This window comes from Cyrtonyx montezumae, unplaced genomic scaffold (genome assembly GCF_038088225.1).
Source record: "Cyrtonyx montezumae isolate F1298 unplaced genomic scaffold, pur_monq_1.0 scaffold_12, whole genome shotgun sequence".
Lineage (NCBI taxonomy): Eukaryota > Metazoa > Chordata > Aves > Galliformes > Odontophoridae > Cyrtonyx > Cyrtonyx montezumae.
In genome coordinates this window covers 13,963,290-13,979,057 of record NW_027071848.1, presented here as the reverse complement: position 1 = coordinate 13,979,057, position 15,768 = coordinate 13,963,290, and the positions used below count along the sequence as shown (strand labels likewise).

Genomic DNA, 15,768 nt, shown 5'->3' with positions numbered 1-15,768 from the left:
AAACCCAACTGAACATTCTCAGTCATCAGTCTATGTGATAATCCACCACAGGTGTCTCCCCACCTTTTCTAAGAAATCTAGTGCATCTTTATGGGAGAAATATACTTGGCCACTTCACATCAATCGATGAAATGATTCTGGGAGCAAGGCACAGAATCCCAGATTCTCTTCAAGCTGAGTGCCCTAGCCAACATTCTGCTTCCTAAGCAAGCTCAAAACTGAAAGAGAGACAAGGATTCAAACAAATCTTATGCTGTCAGACCATGCTCTTTTCAACTTCCATCAGCCATCCAGAGAACGGCAAGAATTTGTATCTACTTTCTGTTACACAGCCCCAAGCCTTTACTTGCAGCCGTGTCCATCTCCACAGCTGTGGTGTACTGCAGCAACCAAGCTGCATGTGCCCACGTCCTGTACTGGCCCCTTGTTTTTATGGTTTTAAGAGTCTTTTTGCAAGAAGGGATTTGCCACATTTCTAGTCTACAGTTTCATAAATCTGGAAAACAATTACCCTGAAAATCCACTACTTGCAAAGGAAGTATTGTAGTTACTAAGACAGCAAATTAGTTCTGAGCATACAACTTCAACAGCAACACTTGAAAAAGGCCTCATGCAGTCTCACAAGTCCTGCTAACAGATTTGCCACACTTAGTTATGCCCAGGGTCTTCTGAAGTCTTGTAGAAGTGATTCAGTTTTCAATCATCATTAAAGGTTTTGGCAGAGTAAAATTATATGAAATCTGTGATACACCTGCTAACATTTACAGTCCAATAATCAGAAGTATTATTGCATCTGAAGCATAAAAATATAGGAGGTTCTATAAAGAAAAATTAAAATAGCATTGATCTAGTACTGATAGTCATATAAAATAACTCACAATCATGTAAGTTTCCATATTTAATTACACATTTAAAAATAAGTTATAAAAATAATTAAGCTTCTTTAAAACTCCTACAATACTTTCTTTTAGGAGTTTTTACTCAAATCTACTGATTGTCTTGCATCAGCAACAGCTTCTGGTACTCGAACAGTCATATTATCCATTGACTTCTTCAAGCAGATCTGGCAGCCTAAACGAGATCTGTGAGGAAATAATATTGTTTTTAGTTCTATCCAACCAACCAGCTACCAGTATTTACAGCCCTGCCTCCCCAACATTTAGCCACCCCAAACACTTCATGGTCTAGAAACTGGCCCCGTACTGCACAGTCATAACCAAGACCAGCAGTAAACTGCTTGCATGAACTCAACATACGTGACAGCAATCGTGGTCATGGATTTACATCCTTACCTTGGGATGTTTACATTAGGTTTAAATGAGTACTTCCTGAGTACTTCCCACTTGCTGAGACAACATGCACAAATGATGACCACTCCATTTTCAATGACTCATTAGCAGTTCAGCCAAAGGTAGGGACAGGCACTTGATCTCCTAAGGAGCATTCAGCATCTCTGAAGAGACTGAGGCAATCGGGTGGAAACGTTCAGTAAAAGCAAAGACTAACTCACCCAGAGTCTTAAGGACAGCTCAGGAAAACTGAGCACACATTGCAACACCTGACAGCTTAGGTTAGTTTAACTTCCATAGCTTCCCAACAAGCAACAACCCCAAGGAGTTAGGAACTTCTTCCATTTGTGTCACTTGTATCTTTCTAAAAGCTCACACTCAAGTCAAACATTTTGGACTTTTACAAGATCTCTACCTGGAGTTCTAGATTTTTCCTTAAATATTTACAGGACAAAATCTCTGTTTACCTCCTTTCAGCGTGGTTTGTGTTTAAACAGGTATCCAAGAAAAAATATCTTCCTATGACTTAAATTAACAAAAAAACCCTCTGTGGTAAGGTAATGGAGAGTATGCACGAACCACATGGGACACATTAGCTACTTTATTATATGCACAAATTATAGCTTCAGCAACTTTTAAAGTCTAACATTTTGTCTCTTCATCATGCGCTCACTTCAAACTTCACACAACATTCACCAGAAATTATACACATTAAAGGAGCCTGCCAACTTTTTGGCACTTTGTAAACAAAGAAGCAAGCTACAGCTGAAGATAACTGGATTTTTTAACGTGAGAAAGTAGGTGATGATACTCCATGAAAAACAGGAATGTATTCTGAAAAGCAGGCTTACGATTCTAAAAATTCACCCACCCAATCAAAACATTATGTTCACAGAAATAAGTGAATGAACACAGCTTGTGTATTGGATAAGAGAGATTTAAACAGCTTCTTAAAATTATTTTTAACCTCAACAGTCACCACTGAATTAATCCTCTCTTCCATTTTTTGCTTCTTCAGTCCAGCAAGGTAAAGCATCTTTTTCTACTGTTTGAGCATCAGAGTCCAGGGTTTATTCCCTGCTTTTTTCAAGGAACTCAGTTAATTCAGCCTGTACGCTTTGGTATTTAAGTATTAAAACTTCATCAAGGCTGGACAATATTCCATGTCACCAGGTGAACAATAATTTAATCAGTATTAAGAATGTAGGCATGGAGAGCATTAAAAAAGCCACTACATTAATATGTAGTATTAATAATAATAATACTTATTATTAATAATAATACTTTCAAGCATGCAGTGATCAACTGTTAAGTTCCCAATTCAGTGGTATGCACAAAAGTAACAGTAATGACTGTATACAACAGCTTCTAATTATTAGAATATATGTATAAATGTATCTTACCAGAAGGTTTCAACTAATGAATATGCAAGCATAACAGTAGCTTTAAAAATTAAATCATGAACTACATCTCCCTAATAGATACTCATTTGCAAGGCTTAATTTGACTGAAATTTGTTTCTCAAAAACAACCAGTGCTGACTGCACAAGTGCTCTGTAGCATGACAACAAATTTAACCACATACCATTTGCAGTAACACCTTTTAGTTTTCAGCCTGCTACATGACAGTTCAAATAAGTAGGTAAAGCTAATAAACACCTTCGGTAAGAAACTACCTTTTCCTATGCAAATTTTTCTATATTTTTTAAGAGGTAGAAAGTCAGAGCTGAATAAGTATAAAGACTGATAGGCAATCCCTATTTAGTTATAGTAGTATTTTCTGGTTAATTTTTTTTACTGGTTGGTAAAAAAACCTCTTCCTATCATCTCTTCCTATCTCATATTAGGAACATTCCACTCACTTCTTTTTTTTAAATACCAAACTTTAAACTGACATTCTGGAAAGACACTAGCTAGCTGACAGCCCATTTCAAGTACGTAAAACCACCACTGTTCCACCTGCCAATCCATCTTTTTGGAGTACATTAAGAAGAGCAGACCCAGCAGGTACAAGGAGGTGATCCTCCCCCTGTGTACTCTTCCCTGATGAGACCACATCTGGACTACTGTCTCCATTTCTGGGCTCCCCAGTTCAAGAAAGACTGAGAACTCCTAGAGAGACTCCAGCGGAGGGCCACTAAGATTACTAGATGCCTGCAACACCTCTCTAATGAAGGGCTGAGACCTGGACTTTTCAGCCTGGAGAACAGAAGATAAAGGGGATTTTATCAATGCTTATAAATACCAACAGAGCAGGAATCTAGTGGACAGGGCCATGCTGTTTTCAGTGGTGCTCAACAACAGGACAAGGGGGCAATGGCACAAACTGGAACACAGGAATTTCCATAAAGCGTGAGAAAGAACTTCTTTAGTGTAAGGGTGACAGAGCACTGAAACAAGCTGCCCAGAGACATTGTGGAGTCCCCTCTGCAGATATTCAAAACCCACCCAGACACTTTCCTGTGTCATCTACTGTAGGGAACCTGTTTTAGCAGGGGGGTTTGACTAGGTCATCTCCAGAGGTCCCTTCCAGCCCTATGATTTTGTTTCCATCAATCAACTGCAAAAGATTCTCCAAGGTGCAATCAGAGCAAGATTTATTATTATTATTTTTCTACACAGTATCACAGTACTATATACAAACTTTGTCAACTTCATTTTTCTTTCCTCCAAGTATTTCAGATACAGTCAATGCATAAAATCTAGCACAGATGACTTTCAGATCATACAGTTACCACCTACATTTACAGTAGTAATTCTATCCTGTTGAAAAACAGTACCTTCTGACCAACTACTGATCCTCTACAGGGCCTTTGCTCTTACCTTGCAGCAATTCAGAACTCAGTAAAGGGTTTCTGGAAGCATGATGTATCCTTTGTGCTCTGTGATTCATTTAAGAACTACTATTTCTGTTATTTTTGTCTACAAAAGCTCTGTTGAATCATTTCCTTATCACTAGTTAGCAAAAACTACACAAAGCAACAGGCCATAGACACAAGCCTAATGCATCTAGTATGGAACTGGACCAACTGTTCCCTACACCCAATAGTGTTATTTTAATGGTTAGCTTGCTACCTTCCATTCCTTTAGTTTGGAAGCTGCTGTAAGCCAACTAATCAAACCTCACAGAGAGTAGCTCAGCAATGTCATACTGAGTTCCTTTAGAACTCCTGGGTGAATACTACCTGCCCTTTCCATTTGTTACTACAGATTTATCTGTAGTAATACCTCTTACATGGACACACCAGAGACAGATCTTTCAGGAAATCCCCTGCCAAGAAAGCTTCCAGTGCATAGAGATCCTGTAACATCTCCAGAGGAAATAATGCAAAAAATCTTTGCTGTTACATTATCTCTTTATATTTTAAGTGCAGCTCCTGCATCATCTATTAGCTCCTCATGCAGATGAGCTTCCTGCTTCTGTCAACAAGAAAGTTTGCTGAAAAGTAGAAATATATTTTTCTTCCCCCTAGCATTTTTTAAACATTTGCCAGGGATTGCCTTCCTCCCCTCTTATTTCATTACATTGAATAACCCCTATTATCCTAAAGTTGTTCAAAACAATTTTGTTTTAGCCTTTCTAATCAGTTCCTCATTTTAAGAGGTATTAATATATTCACAACAGCTGCTAGCTGAAACTTTTCCAGTTCCAGAGAGACATTGACAAGAAAAAACTTTTATCTTCAAACTTAGGGCAGAACATTGCAGCATTTCTCGTGACAAAAAAAAAAAACACCAAAAAACCAAACTTACTTTAAGCCTTTAATTAAAGGACAGGCAGAGAAAAACAGAAGCTGAAACAGGTTTCTCAGCTTGACAGGAATGGGACATCCATGTTACAAGGCATGTGGCAGTAGGGAAGATGAAGAACAGAGGGGTACTTCAAACTTGCACTAGTCTAGTTCTGGGCACTGAAGTGTCTATTCAGACTCAGAGCACACTGGGCTTAGTTTCACCCAAAAGGTATCAGGCTTGTACATCTGAGAAACACTCTGACATGAGTGAGGACACTGCCATGTCGAATACTTTAGAGAAAAGAAGGCTAAAGGGAGATCTTATCAACAGATAAAAATGCCTGAGAAGCTGTGGAGTCTCTCTTTGGAGATATTCAAAAGCCTCCTGGACATGGTCCTGGGCACCCTACTCTGTGTAGCCCTGCTTGAGCAGGGGCTGGACCTCAGCCCAGAGATGCCTGCCAACTTTAACTATTCAGTGGTTCTGCGAAAAGAAGGTCTGATACAAACTATAATACTAATACAAACACATCCATAAGATATATTAACTAATTGCAGATTGATGGGATTGGAAAACAGAAGGGAAACAAGAAAGAAGTTCACACACAGGACTGCAGTAATAAAGTTTCCTGTTAAAAATATTTCATCCACAGTACCAACATTAGAATGAACTCAGTATTTCAACTTGCCAGTCCTATCCATGTAACAGAATACAGCTATTTACTAAAAGCTGATTAAGGCATTTTAAGAACAATGGACCGCCCCACTTGCAGACCCTCCCTGCTATTTACTGATGTAGCAAAGCATTAGTTGCCTTACGTTTCTGTGAGGCCATATGCCAGGTCTAGCATGTCCATCTCCTCATCAGTAATTGCATCTAGTTTCTCAAATATGTGGTCTTCAAAGATTAAATGACAAGTTGAACAGGCTAACGTTCCTTCACATGCACCTAAAGAGAACAACAAGTTAACAAAATTCCAAGTAACTGAACTTCACAACAATACTTCAATATAGAACATGTTTACACTAACATCATAGACAGTGTAACCCATCATCAGACTTTAAGAACAACACAGACAGCACTGTGCTGCTACACTTCATAACAGTATTAGCAGCACATACTCAAACCAAGCACAATACTGTAACTGCAAGATTCAATTTTGAAAATAAATCACATCTTCATGTACATAAAAATACATGTGGAAAACTTTGCAGAACTGTAATTTTAACTGTAGAAGCTGCTACAGTAATAAATTACAGAAATTATTGATGTTTTCCCCAACATTAAAAAAGATAACAAGAGAAAACAGAAATCACACTGACTTGTCTGTTTGAACAGTGGAAGGTCTTACTGCAATTCCAAAGCAGCAGCAACCCAATCAAGGGCAGCTGAATTGTACAACAGTTCACCTTCTACACTCACATTTCTACCACTATTCCTGCACACAGGATGCCCCCTAGTGATAGAAGTAAATAGACACCATCTGCATTTGACATTTTTCCTCATCTTTCATTTTTACATTATTTCCACTGCATTATTTCTCTGCTCTAGTATGATTCTTCATTACCAAATTATCACTGAAATTGGTACAGTATGTTATAATTAAAGGTTAGAAAAGTATTTCAAATGTTTATTTCGGACATTATTTACAGTCTATTGACAACATTATCCTTTTTAATCCACTTTACCATAATGCTTTATCATGGCTGATATTAACATGAAATGAGAGGATCTTAACTGCAGACTGAAGAGTAGTCATAAGCCCATAAAAGATATTTCTTTAATGATGTATAAAGGTAGCTATGTCAATGTACTGCACAGTTTTTACTTTATTCTTCAAATGTATACAGCCCATAACAATATTCTTTAGAATCTTAAAAGATTTTATTACTAGCAATGTCACGTATTCATACTTAAATAAAACATACATTAAATTTCAAGCTGTGCTGAACCAGCATACTTTTTTCCCCCCACATAATTGCTCCATGCTACATATTCACTCATGCAAACTGTAATCCCACTTCCTGCTTTACTTTGTACTATTACTTCTTTAAGAACTCACATTAATTTAAGCATATGCTCTGAAAGTTTGATTTGTATAGTCAGAAGCCTGTAACTACCATAGAACTGTGGGAAGTCCAAAGTTTGGAGGAAAAGAGAGGTTTCTTAACTTCCTTCTGTTTTGATTTTAAACAGAACTTGTACTGAGTTAGAATTTCTCTAATGCACAGGTCTCCTTCACCTTGCTTCTTTTTTAAGAACTGAAGTTTTCTTTCTCTTATTTGCAAACTGACATAAACCTGGTTATTTCTTTCATTTGGCATTCAAATCCTACATCAGTGTGTGCTACAAAAAGACAAATAAATTCAGCTCACATGACAAGTAACTCAACACTGTCAAAAATACACTATTTCTGTGCAGCCTCCAGAAGCTTTCAGCTCAAGTGACATCTTTCACTTTCACAGAGAAATTGTCCAAGCAGTCAGAGACCAGGTTAGGAATGTTAAAGCCCTGATAGAATTTAATCTGGCCAGAGATACGGAGGGCAACAGAAAAAGCTTCTTTAAGCACTGTCAGCAATAAAATGAAGACTAAGGAAAACGTGAGCCCTCTCTGGAAGGAAACGAGAGCTGGTTATGTAGGATATGGAAAAGGCTGAAGTTTTCAAACCTTTTTGCCTCAGTCTGCATCAGCAACTGGTCTAGCCACACTGCCTAAGTCACAGAAGGCAAAGGGACTGGGAGGATGAAGAAATGCCTGCTGTAGGAAGAGATCAGACTGAAGGCATCTAAGGAACCAGGATATGCATAAATTCACGGGACCTGATGAGATGCATCAGAACGTCCCAAAGGAACAGGTGGATTAAGTTGTTAAGCTAGCATCCATGTGAAGTTGTAGCAGTCTGGTGAAGTTCCCACTGACTGGAAAAGGAGAAATAAACCCCCTGTTTTTTAAAAAGGGAAAAAAGACTCAGGGAACTACAGGCCAGTCATTCTCACCTCTGTGCTTGACAAGATCACAGAGCAGATCCTCCTGGAAACTAAGGCACACAGAAAATGGGGAGGTGACTGGTGACAGACATTGTGCTGGAGGATAAGGGAAGAGTCATCTACCTGGACTTGTACAAAGCATTTGAAACTACCTCACACAGCACTGTTGTCTCTACAATGGAAACAGGGATCTGACCAATGGACCACTAAAAAAAAGAATTGTCTGGATGGTCACACTCAGAGTTGTGGTCAATGGCTCAAAGTCAGGGTGGAGATCAGGGACAACTGGTGTCCCTCGGGGGACTGGCACAATCTAACATCTTCGTCACTGACATGGACAGTGGGATTGGCTGTGCCGTCAACAAATCTGCAGACAACACTCAGCTGAGTTATATGATTGGGAACTGCTCATTCATTTTCCTTCTTTATGTAACACCTCCTTGTTTGCACTGGTCTCTTTGTCTTTGCAACCCTTACAGGGATCAAGATACAGCACAGGGAATGGATGCCATCCAGCAAGACTTGGATAATCTAGAGAGGTGAGCCTGTACAGATCTCATGAAGTTCAATACGGCCAATTGTAAGGTCCTGTATCCAGGTTGGGGCAGTTCAAAGCACAAATACAGGCTGGGTGGAAAACGAATTGAGAGCAGACATGAAGTGAAGGACTTCGAAGGGGGGAGGTCAATGAAAAACTCAGCATGAGTTGGCAACACTGCAGCCCAAAAAGCCAACTGTATCCTGAGCTGCATAAAAGAAGCTTGGCCAGTAGAGCAAGATAAGTGATTGTCATCATGTACTCCACTCTTGCAAGACCACACCCTGCGGTACTGCATTCAGCTTTGGGGGCCCTGGCATAAGGAGAACACGGAGCTGTTGGAGCAGGTCCAAAGGAGGATCCATGAGGATGATCAGAAGGCTGAAGTACCTCTCCTGTAAAGACAGACTGAGAGGGTTGGGGTTGATCAGGCTGGTAAAGAGAATGCTATAAGGAAGAACTTATAATAGCCCTCTAATACCTAAAGAAAGGTACCTACAGGAAAGCTAGAGAGGGACTCCTTATCAGGGAGCATGTTATATGTCAAAGAGTTTAGATTTGATAAGTTTAGATTTGATATTAGGAAGAAATTATTTAATCAGATGGCAGTAAGATACTGGAGCAGGCCTCAAAGAGATGTGGTGGTTGCCTCATCCCTGGAAGTGTTCAAGACCAGGCTGGATGGGGCTTTGGACAACCTGGTCTAGAGAGAGGTATCCTTGCCTGTGGCAGAGGGTGGAACTGGAGAGTCTTCAACGTCCATTCCAACCTAAACTATTCTATTATTTTCTCAGATTCCTCCCTGACAACATTCTTCTTTAATTCCTTCAAGCAAGGTTCACCCAAAATATTTTTAAGAACTAGATTCAAAATATTCTATGCACCTGCAAGAAAATAAAATGTGGAAAAGTCCAAATAATTCATCTAAGTTTTACAAATATATTCATAAATATTTATGAATAAACTGGTAAGAGATCCTAATTTCCATGCAATAATAAATTGTTTTATTGTAAATATACACAACTGAATATAGTATTCAAGGAACCACTTACCAAAACCATCTATGTCTAGGTTATTACCAACAACAACATCCAGCAATGAATCCCCAGGTTTTCCTTTGGCTGTTAGCTTGTCACCATCACGGTTAATGAAATGAACAGTTATTTTATCTTCAGAGCTGAAAAAGAAAAGCACATAATACATCTAAAGAAGCAAATCTATTTTTTTTAGGTCTTTCAATTTAGTTGAATTCTGCTACAACAATAACCTCTATCTACTGTAAGAGCACAGAAATCTAAGGGAGTTACTGACTTTTCTAAGCTGTAATAGGTACAGCTACTTACTGCTGACATTAACCACAAAGACACCACCAACAAAAAACCCTTCACTTATGTTTTGTCACTAGAAGCCACACAGAAGCTTCACCTTTCACCAAGGGTATTTAACACTTTCTTTTTGGCAGGCTATTTGTATTTTTGCCAAATAAAAGAGTGACTTTAACTGCTTCACACTTTTCTACAATCTCAAAAATGATCTAGCAGATAACATTAAAAAGAATTAAAGAGTTCTAAATTTTTCCATGTACAGTTAGAACTTAAGGCATTTTATTTTATTACCTCTAAAATCTAATTCTGGTCTCCTTCCAACAACGGAAACAGTATGAAAGTATATGATTTTTCTGATTGCAGATGCTCTTAGAATTTCACCTTATAAGTATTTATTCTAGTGAAGTGCACTGAAATTTCAACACAGGTATCAAAGAAGTCTCCTGCTTTGCTTTTCAGGCAGTTGTGTATATTTAAGAAACAGTTATGCAGAATGCAAGGGAATTGTTTTTTCTTAAGACTAATGCTTTTGATATGGAAAAAATAGGATTTTTTTGTTCTATAGTTTTCTTTCACATGCAAATTAAAGGAAAGTCATTAATATAATAGCAAATAAAATAGTTCATTAGAATAGACTATGTTCCTTCTCATAGCAAGTGAGCAACACAAGAAAAACTTGCTGGATAGACAGGGAAGAAACCTGCTGAGAGATAAGAGATACAAATAAAACAACTGAAAGCTAATGCAACATCTATACCTCAGGGCGAAATCCATGTTTAAGAACAGCTTGCTTCACATTACGTATGCTCTTTGCAATAATTGTGGGCTTTAAGTCATCTACGACACAGAACACATACAAGCCTAACAAATCAAGTCACCTCCTAGGAAACTAACTTGTAGGGCTGAATATTAAAATAAAAAATGAAAAGTGGCCTTACTGAAACATCAGCAAATCAGACACTTCTGGAACTGGCTACAAAAGAAAATAAAGCTCTAGTAATTAAAGTTGAAGCTCATTTTGAAAAACAAACATATTTGTTGCTCTACACTTCAAGCACTTGTGCCAGCTATAAGCTCAGTTGGCAGCAGTACCTGTTATGATTCACTGTGATGCTGTGTCCCACTCCTGTCTTACCTCCCCTGAGCCTACCTTCTGGAAGGCAACTGCAGGTGACTATTAATCACAAACTCATTCCAAAATTATACTCAATAATGAAGGATTGACCTTGTGGACCCATGTGATTCAAATGAAGCTCACACTATAATGAAATTCAGAAATTTTAGATGATGCATCTTCACATAATACACTTCATGGTCTGCAGTCACCTGTGGTATAAGGGGAGCACATCCAGAAAGCCATTCTGTAGAGGTTTAAGTTACCACTGTGCTCTTCTTTCCACTCCTCTGCTCAGCATTACCACCTCCCACAGCAAAGGTGAGGAAACCAGCACCCACCTCCCTGGAAGTTTTTCAACAAGCCCTTCCAGAGCCCAATGAAACACTCATTTGTCCACACATTTCTGACAATACAAGCAAGACGATCCTAGCAGGAGACAGGGATGCAGTTGCATTTATGGACATCTTAAGCCCACATAAGTGCTCAATGTTTGTTCAATATCCAAGTCACATCCTTTCCTCCACGACAGGATAAAACAATCACCAGTAACACAAGACCAAAAAGCAAGACATCTGTCCACAATCCTGTGAGATAACAGGAACCTTTGTAAGAGGCTCTTTCAGTGGTCCTCCCTAGGCAGGTTTTCACAACACAGCTATCTTCCTCAGTGGCTACATTTCAGTCTGGAATAACAGCAGTGCCACACGAACAACAGTTCCTCAATCCCTCCTTTGTTCCTTCCACCCTCCAGCACTTACAGTGCCCTGCTGTAAACTGGGCTGGAAGCAGAACCAATCTGAAAACCAATCTTGGCAGCCCTGCGTCCATACAAACAGCAGAACTGGTATAGTCAGATTATAGAAATTAATCCCTCCTATGAAAAGTAATTCACCTGGTTGATCACTGAAACTGAAATTTATTTGCAACAAAGTTTAAGACACCTTGGTCTTCCAGTAGGATCTGTCTCCCTGCAACACCAGGACATTCAAAGTTTAATTTGCGTTACAGTGCATGTGCCTGAAAAATGCCAAAAATGCTTCCAGAAATAAGTACATCACTGGTCAGAGGCTCAGATCACACGCTGTGCAGATCTTTTCAACTGTGAGATTCAATTGAAAGAAAAATCACACCTACATGGAAGAATATTTAGGGTTTATGAATTTCGAGCTACGTGGCTTTTGTCTACCCAGATATCATTTACATGGGGAAAGAAGAAAAGCAACAACAAACAAACAAGAGGAGCAACAAAATCCCCACCACTCTGAACTACTCACAGAAAATGAACATGTAATATATGCCAGGTCTTATGTAAGCATAAACAGCCGCAGGATTCCCAGAAAGAACCAAACATATTTCATGTGATTTACATAACGTGTAACTATCCCAATTTGTGCTTAGATTAACTTATTTTAACTAGCTGTAAAAATAATAATAACTAACAAATTAATTCCTTCATATGGCTGTCATAGTACTGTCAATGCTGTCATCAAGTGTCACTACGGTACCCCAAATTAAACACACAGCAAATGAACTGAGCAGTACTGCAGAACTGTTAAGTGCTGTGCTGAGCACTGTCCCTCTGCAGAGAGGATGTGTGCTGCAAGAATACTTCTCCCTTGACATGGGTATCCTTCCCACACTTCAGCCACTGCTTCCAAGCTAATATACTCCTCTATTCTCCTATATACTCTATACTCCTCCAAACAAAATTGCATCTGTGTATTACACATGGAGAGACCAATTCTGTTATTCCCAGGTTTTCTTACTAAATAGTTCATCCAAAAGCCCGACCTAATTGTCAGAAGAATTTCATTAATTAAGCTACTATGCAAGTCTCCATTAAAATATGGAAGTAATAAAACAAAACTAATCCTTCAAACATACAGCAATTACGCACTGCAATGAAAGTACTGCATGAGTATCTAAGTTGCTGTAAGAGAATTGTTAGATAGCTTCTGCTCCCCACAAAATGAGAAGTGGGGATAACAGGAGAAAATGGGCTGAAGAAAAATAACAAAGCTGAGAACAAAAACAACGCCTGATGCCTTACTGAAACCCTTGGAAACCTCTGCTCACAAGAATCCCTGCTGCTCGTGATTTTACATAGCTAGGCCTTCATTTTCCAGACATAATTACAGGTAAGATCACAAGTGCGTAGTGTTATGTATCTTCTTATTGGACTGACACTGGCTGATTATACAAAATTAAGGAACTGAGTCTTAATAAAACAACCAGAAAAAGTGCGACTAGAGAAAAATAACTGGCAGTAAATTGAGGAAGCACTTATAATTAGCTAAGAAAATGTTTTTCCTTTACAGTAATCCATTTCCTCCCATTTGTACCTTGTTTGATAACTTTAAGTTTTGAAGCCTTGGCAATGCTTTACAAAATGTTTTTACTTTCTGAATGAAGTACTGACCTCAAAATAACTGCTGGCCTGAGCAAGTCACTGGAGGCTTATTTTTTAAAGCACTGGGCTGGGTCACCCAGAGAAGAGATCTAAGCAGGCATACAGGAGACTGGGATTAAAAGGTTATTTGTGCTCTGCATTAAGAGCATTTACTGCAACAAAACAAGAGCACCTACAAGAGAGCTTAAAAGGAAACTAGTGAAACAACTTCTGTGATTCTCTAGGAGTTAGACTTGATGATTCTTACGGATCCCTTCTATGATATCCTACGATTCCAACCATGGTGGTGAGAGCCAGCCAGCAGTTGAGAGCAGCCCAGGGTACAGCCACAGTGCCAGGGAGCTGGCCGGGGGCCCTGCTCTCAGCCAGACTTCTCTGACAACCACGACAATCTGGTCTTGAAGACTGTATTTTAAATACTGGAAACAGGCTCTCTGAATACGCAGCTACAGACAGGAAGGCAGCCTTTGATGACACACTACAGGTGAAGGATAGGTGACATTCCATGACAGCCCGCACAGGGGCTGCATGCGGGCATAGGAGTGCTCTCCAGTAAAGAACAGCTACGCTTAAAGCAGAAGAGCCTCCCAGCCGTGCTCCCAGCACCCGGTATGCAGCTGCTCGCACACTCAGCAGCGCGCACGGTGACCTCCAGAGGAGGCCCAGCAGCTGAACTCCGCACACCACCGCCGAGCAAGGACGTCAGGCAGCGCGGAGCCGGGCTGAATGCCGGGAGGGAGCGGCGGCAGCGCCTCGGGGCCGACCTGGAGGCGAGGAGGCGTCGGAGCGCGTCGGGACGCGGCGAGAGCAGCGCGGGAAGGTCACGAGTGCCGCCCGGCGCGGCCGCCCCTCAGCCCCGGGCGCTCCCCGCGCCGAGGCCGCCCCGACCCGCTTACCTGCGCGCCGCCCGGGCCGAGAGGCTGAGCGGCCGCAACGCCCTCGCGGCCGCGGCGCTGCAGCTCGGCCCCGTCGCCGCTGCCGGCAAGGCGGAGAGGAGCCAGCGGCGGGACGGAGCGGCGGCGGCGGCCCGGAGCAGCAGGCGGGCCGGTGCCGCAACGGCCATGGCGGCGAGCAGGCAGCGCGAGGCACCGGCGCCGGTAGGGATGGGGGCAAAGTCTCGGCGCTTGCGCTTCCGGCGCAGGCCGCAGCGAGTTTCGTAGCGGTCTACGCCGCCTTCGTAACGCGCTTCCCGCCCCCTTCTGGAGGCGTCCAGAGGGGACCGCGGGACGGAAGGAGCGGCGGTACGCAAAGTGCGCTGTGCAGCGCCGCTGTGGCGGTACGGGAGCGGCCGTCCCTGAAGGCTCGAGGTCAGACTGGGCGAGGAGCTGAACCCTCAGGGAGCTGTGGGTGCCCCCGGTCATGGCAGGGGATGGGCTGGAAGGCTTTGAAGGGTCCCTCTCAAATCAGACAGCCCTGTGATTCTGTATTTTTAGTTTAGGGTAATGTATACCAGTATTTTTCTTGTCCGGTGCTGCCCATGAGTTTGAATGGTTCTTGACTTTTCTGATGTTCACCCACTGTTGTATCCCCTCTAGCCCTTTTGTAGCCTCTGTTTTTATTCATCTGATTTCACAAGGCAATTCCCCTGATTTTTCCACCAAGTCATGTCTGCATACGAAACTTTGAATTCACCCATGTTGAACCTGGGCAACTACTTAGATGCTACATTCACTTGTACAGTGTCTCTAATGGATGGAAGTGCATGGCCAACATACATCCTATGATTATATCTGATTATTTTTGCAAACACGTCAAACTAATAGTGTGTATGTGATCATTTCATAAACCACACGTCCCTTGTTGCTTCACATTAAAGATGCTCTGTTATCAGCAAGAGTTCTTTCTTTCCTCAGCTGAACAGCAAGCTCTGAGCTTTTTCTGTTCCTTCCATGTGAGACCTACATCCATACAGTGCTTTCATGAAGAAGGCCGTTTCCATTAACCATCTTTACCCCCATGTTCAGCACATTTCCTAGCTCTGTCATCACCCTCAGATGACCATAGCACATCACCCCTTTGTAAATGTTCAGTTGGCAGAGTCTGAAGTCAGAACCTTCACTGATTAGAGCTATTGCAGCAAAACCTAGAAGTGAGGTACTGTCTCTCCTTCCTCCTGGGAGCCTCTTTGAAGCAGAGGCTTTATGCTGGCCCTTGCCTCTGGCACAGTGCAGACATGTAGCAGCTGTGTTTGCATTTTTTCACATCTCTATGGGACTGTCTGGCCTTGATCCAGACACTCTGACTTGGCATCCTGATATGGCCTTGGATGTGCCTTGCCACCATGGCCTTGCTGGGTGACCAACTAACTGCTGCTGACCCTGACTACTATCTTGCAAACCAGTTTTGACCCTGCCTTGCTGCTCT

The 15,768-nt window shown here is 41.3% G+C and overlaps 1 protein-coding gene across 1 annotated transcript; it reads right to left on the bottom strand.

The window, feature by feature from the left end:
- Positions 1-885: 885 nt before the first annotated feature.
- FDX1 (ferredoxin 1) lies at positions 886-14,497 on the bottom strand. Its single transcript, XM_065730076.1, has 4 exons — positions 14,301-14,497; positions 9,605-9,729; positions 5,843-5,972; positions 886-1,082 (listed from the first exon to the last, which is right to left on the bottom strand). The coding sequence occupies exons 1-4, from the start codon at positions 14,465-14,467 to the stop codon at positions 968-970; spliced, it is 537 nt and encodes a 178-aa protein (XP_065586148.1). The 5' UTR covers positions 14,468-14,497; the 3' UTR covers positions 886-967.
- Between the last annotated feature and the right edge of the window lie 1,271 nt (positions 14,498-15,768).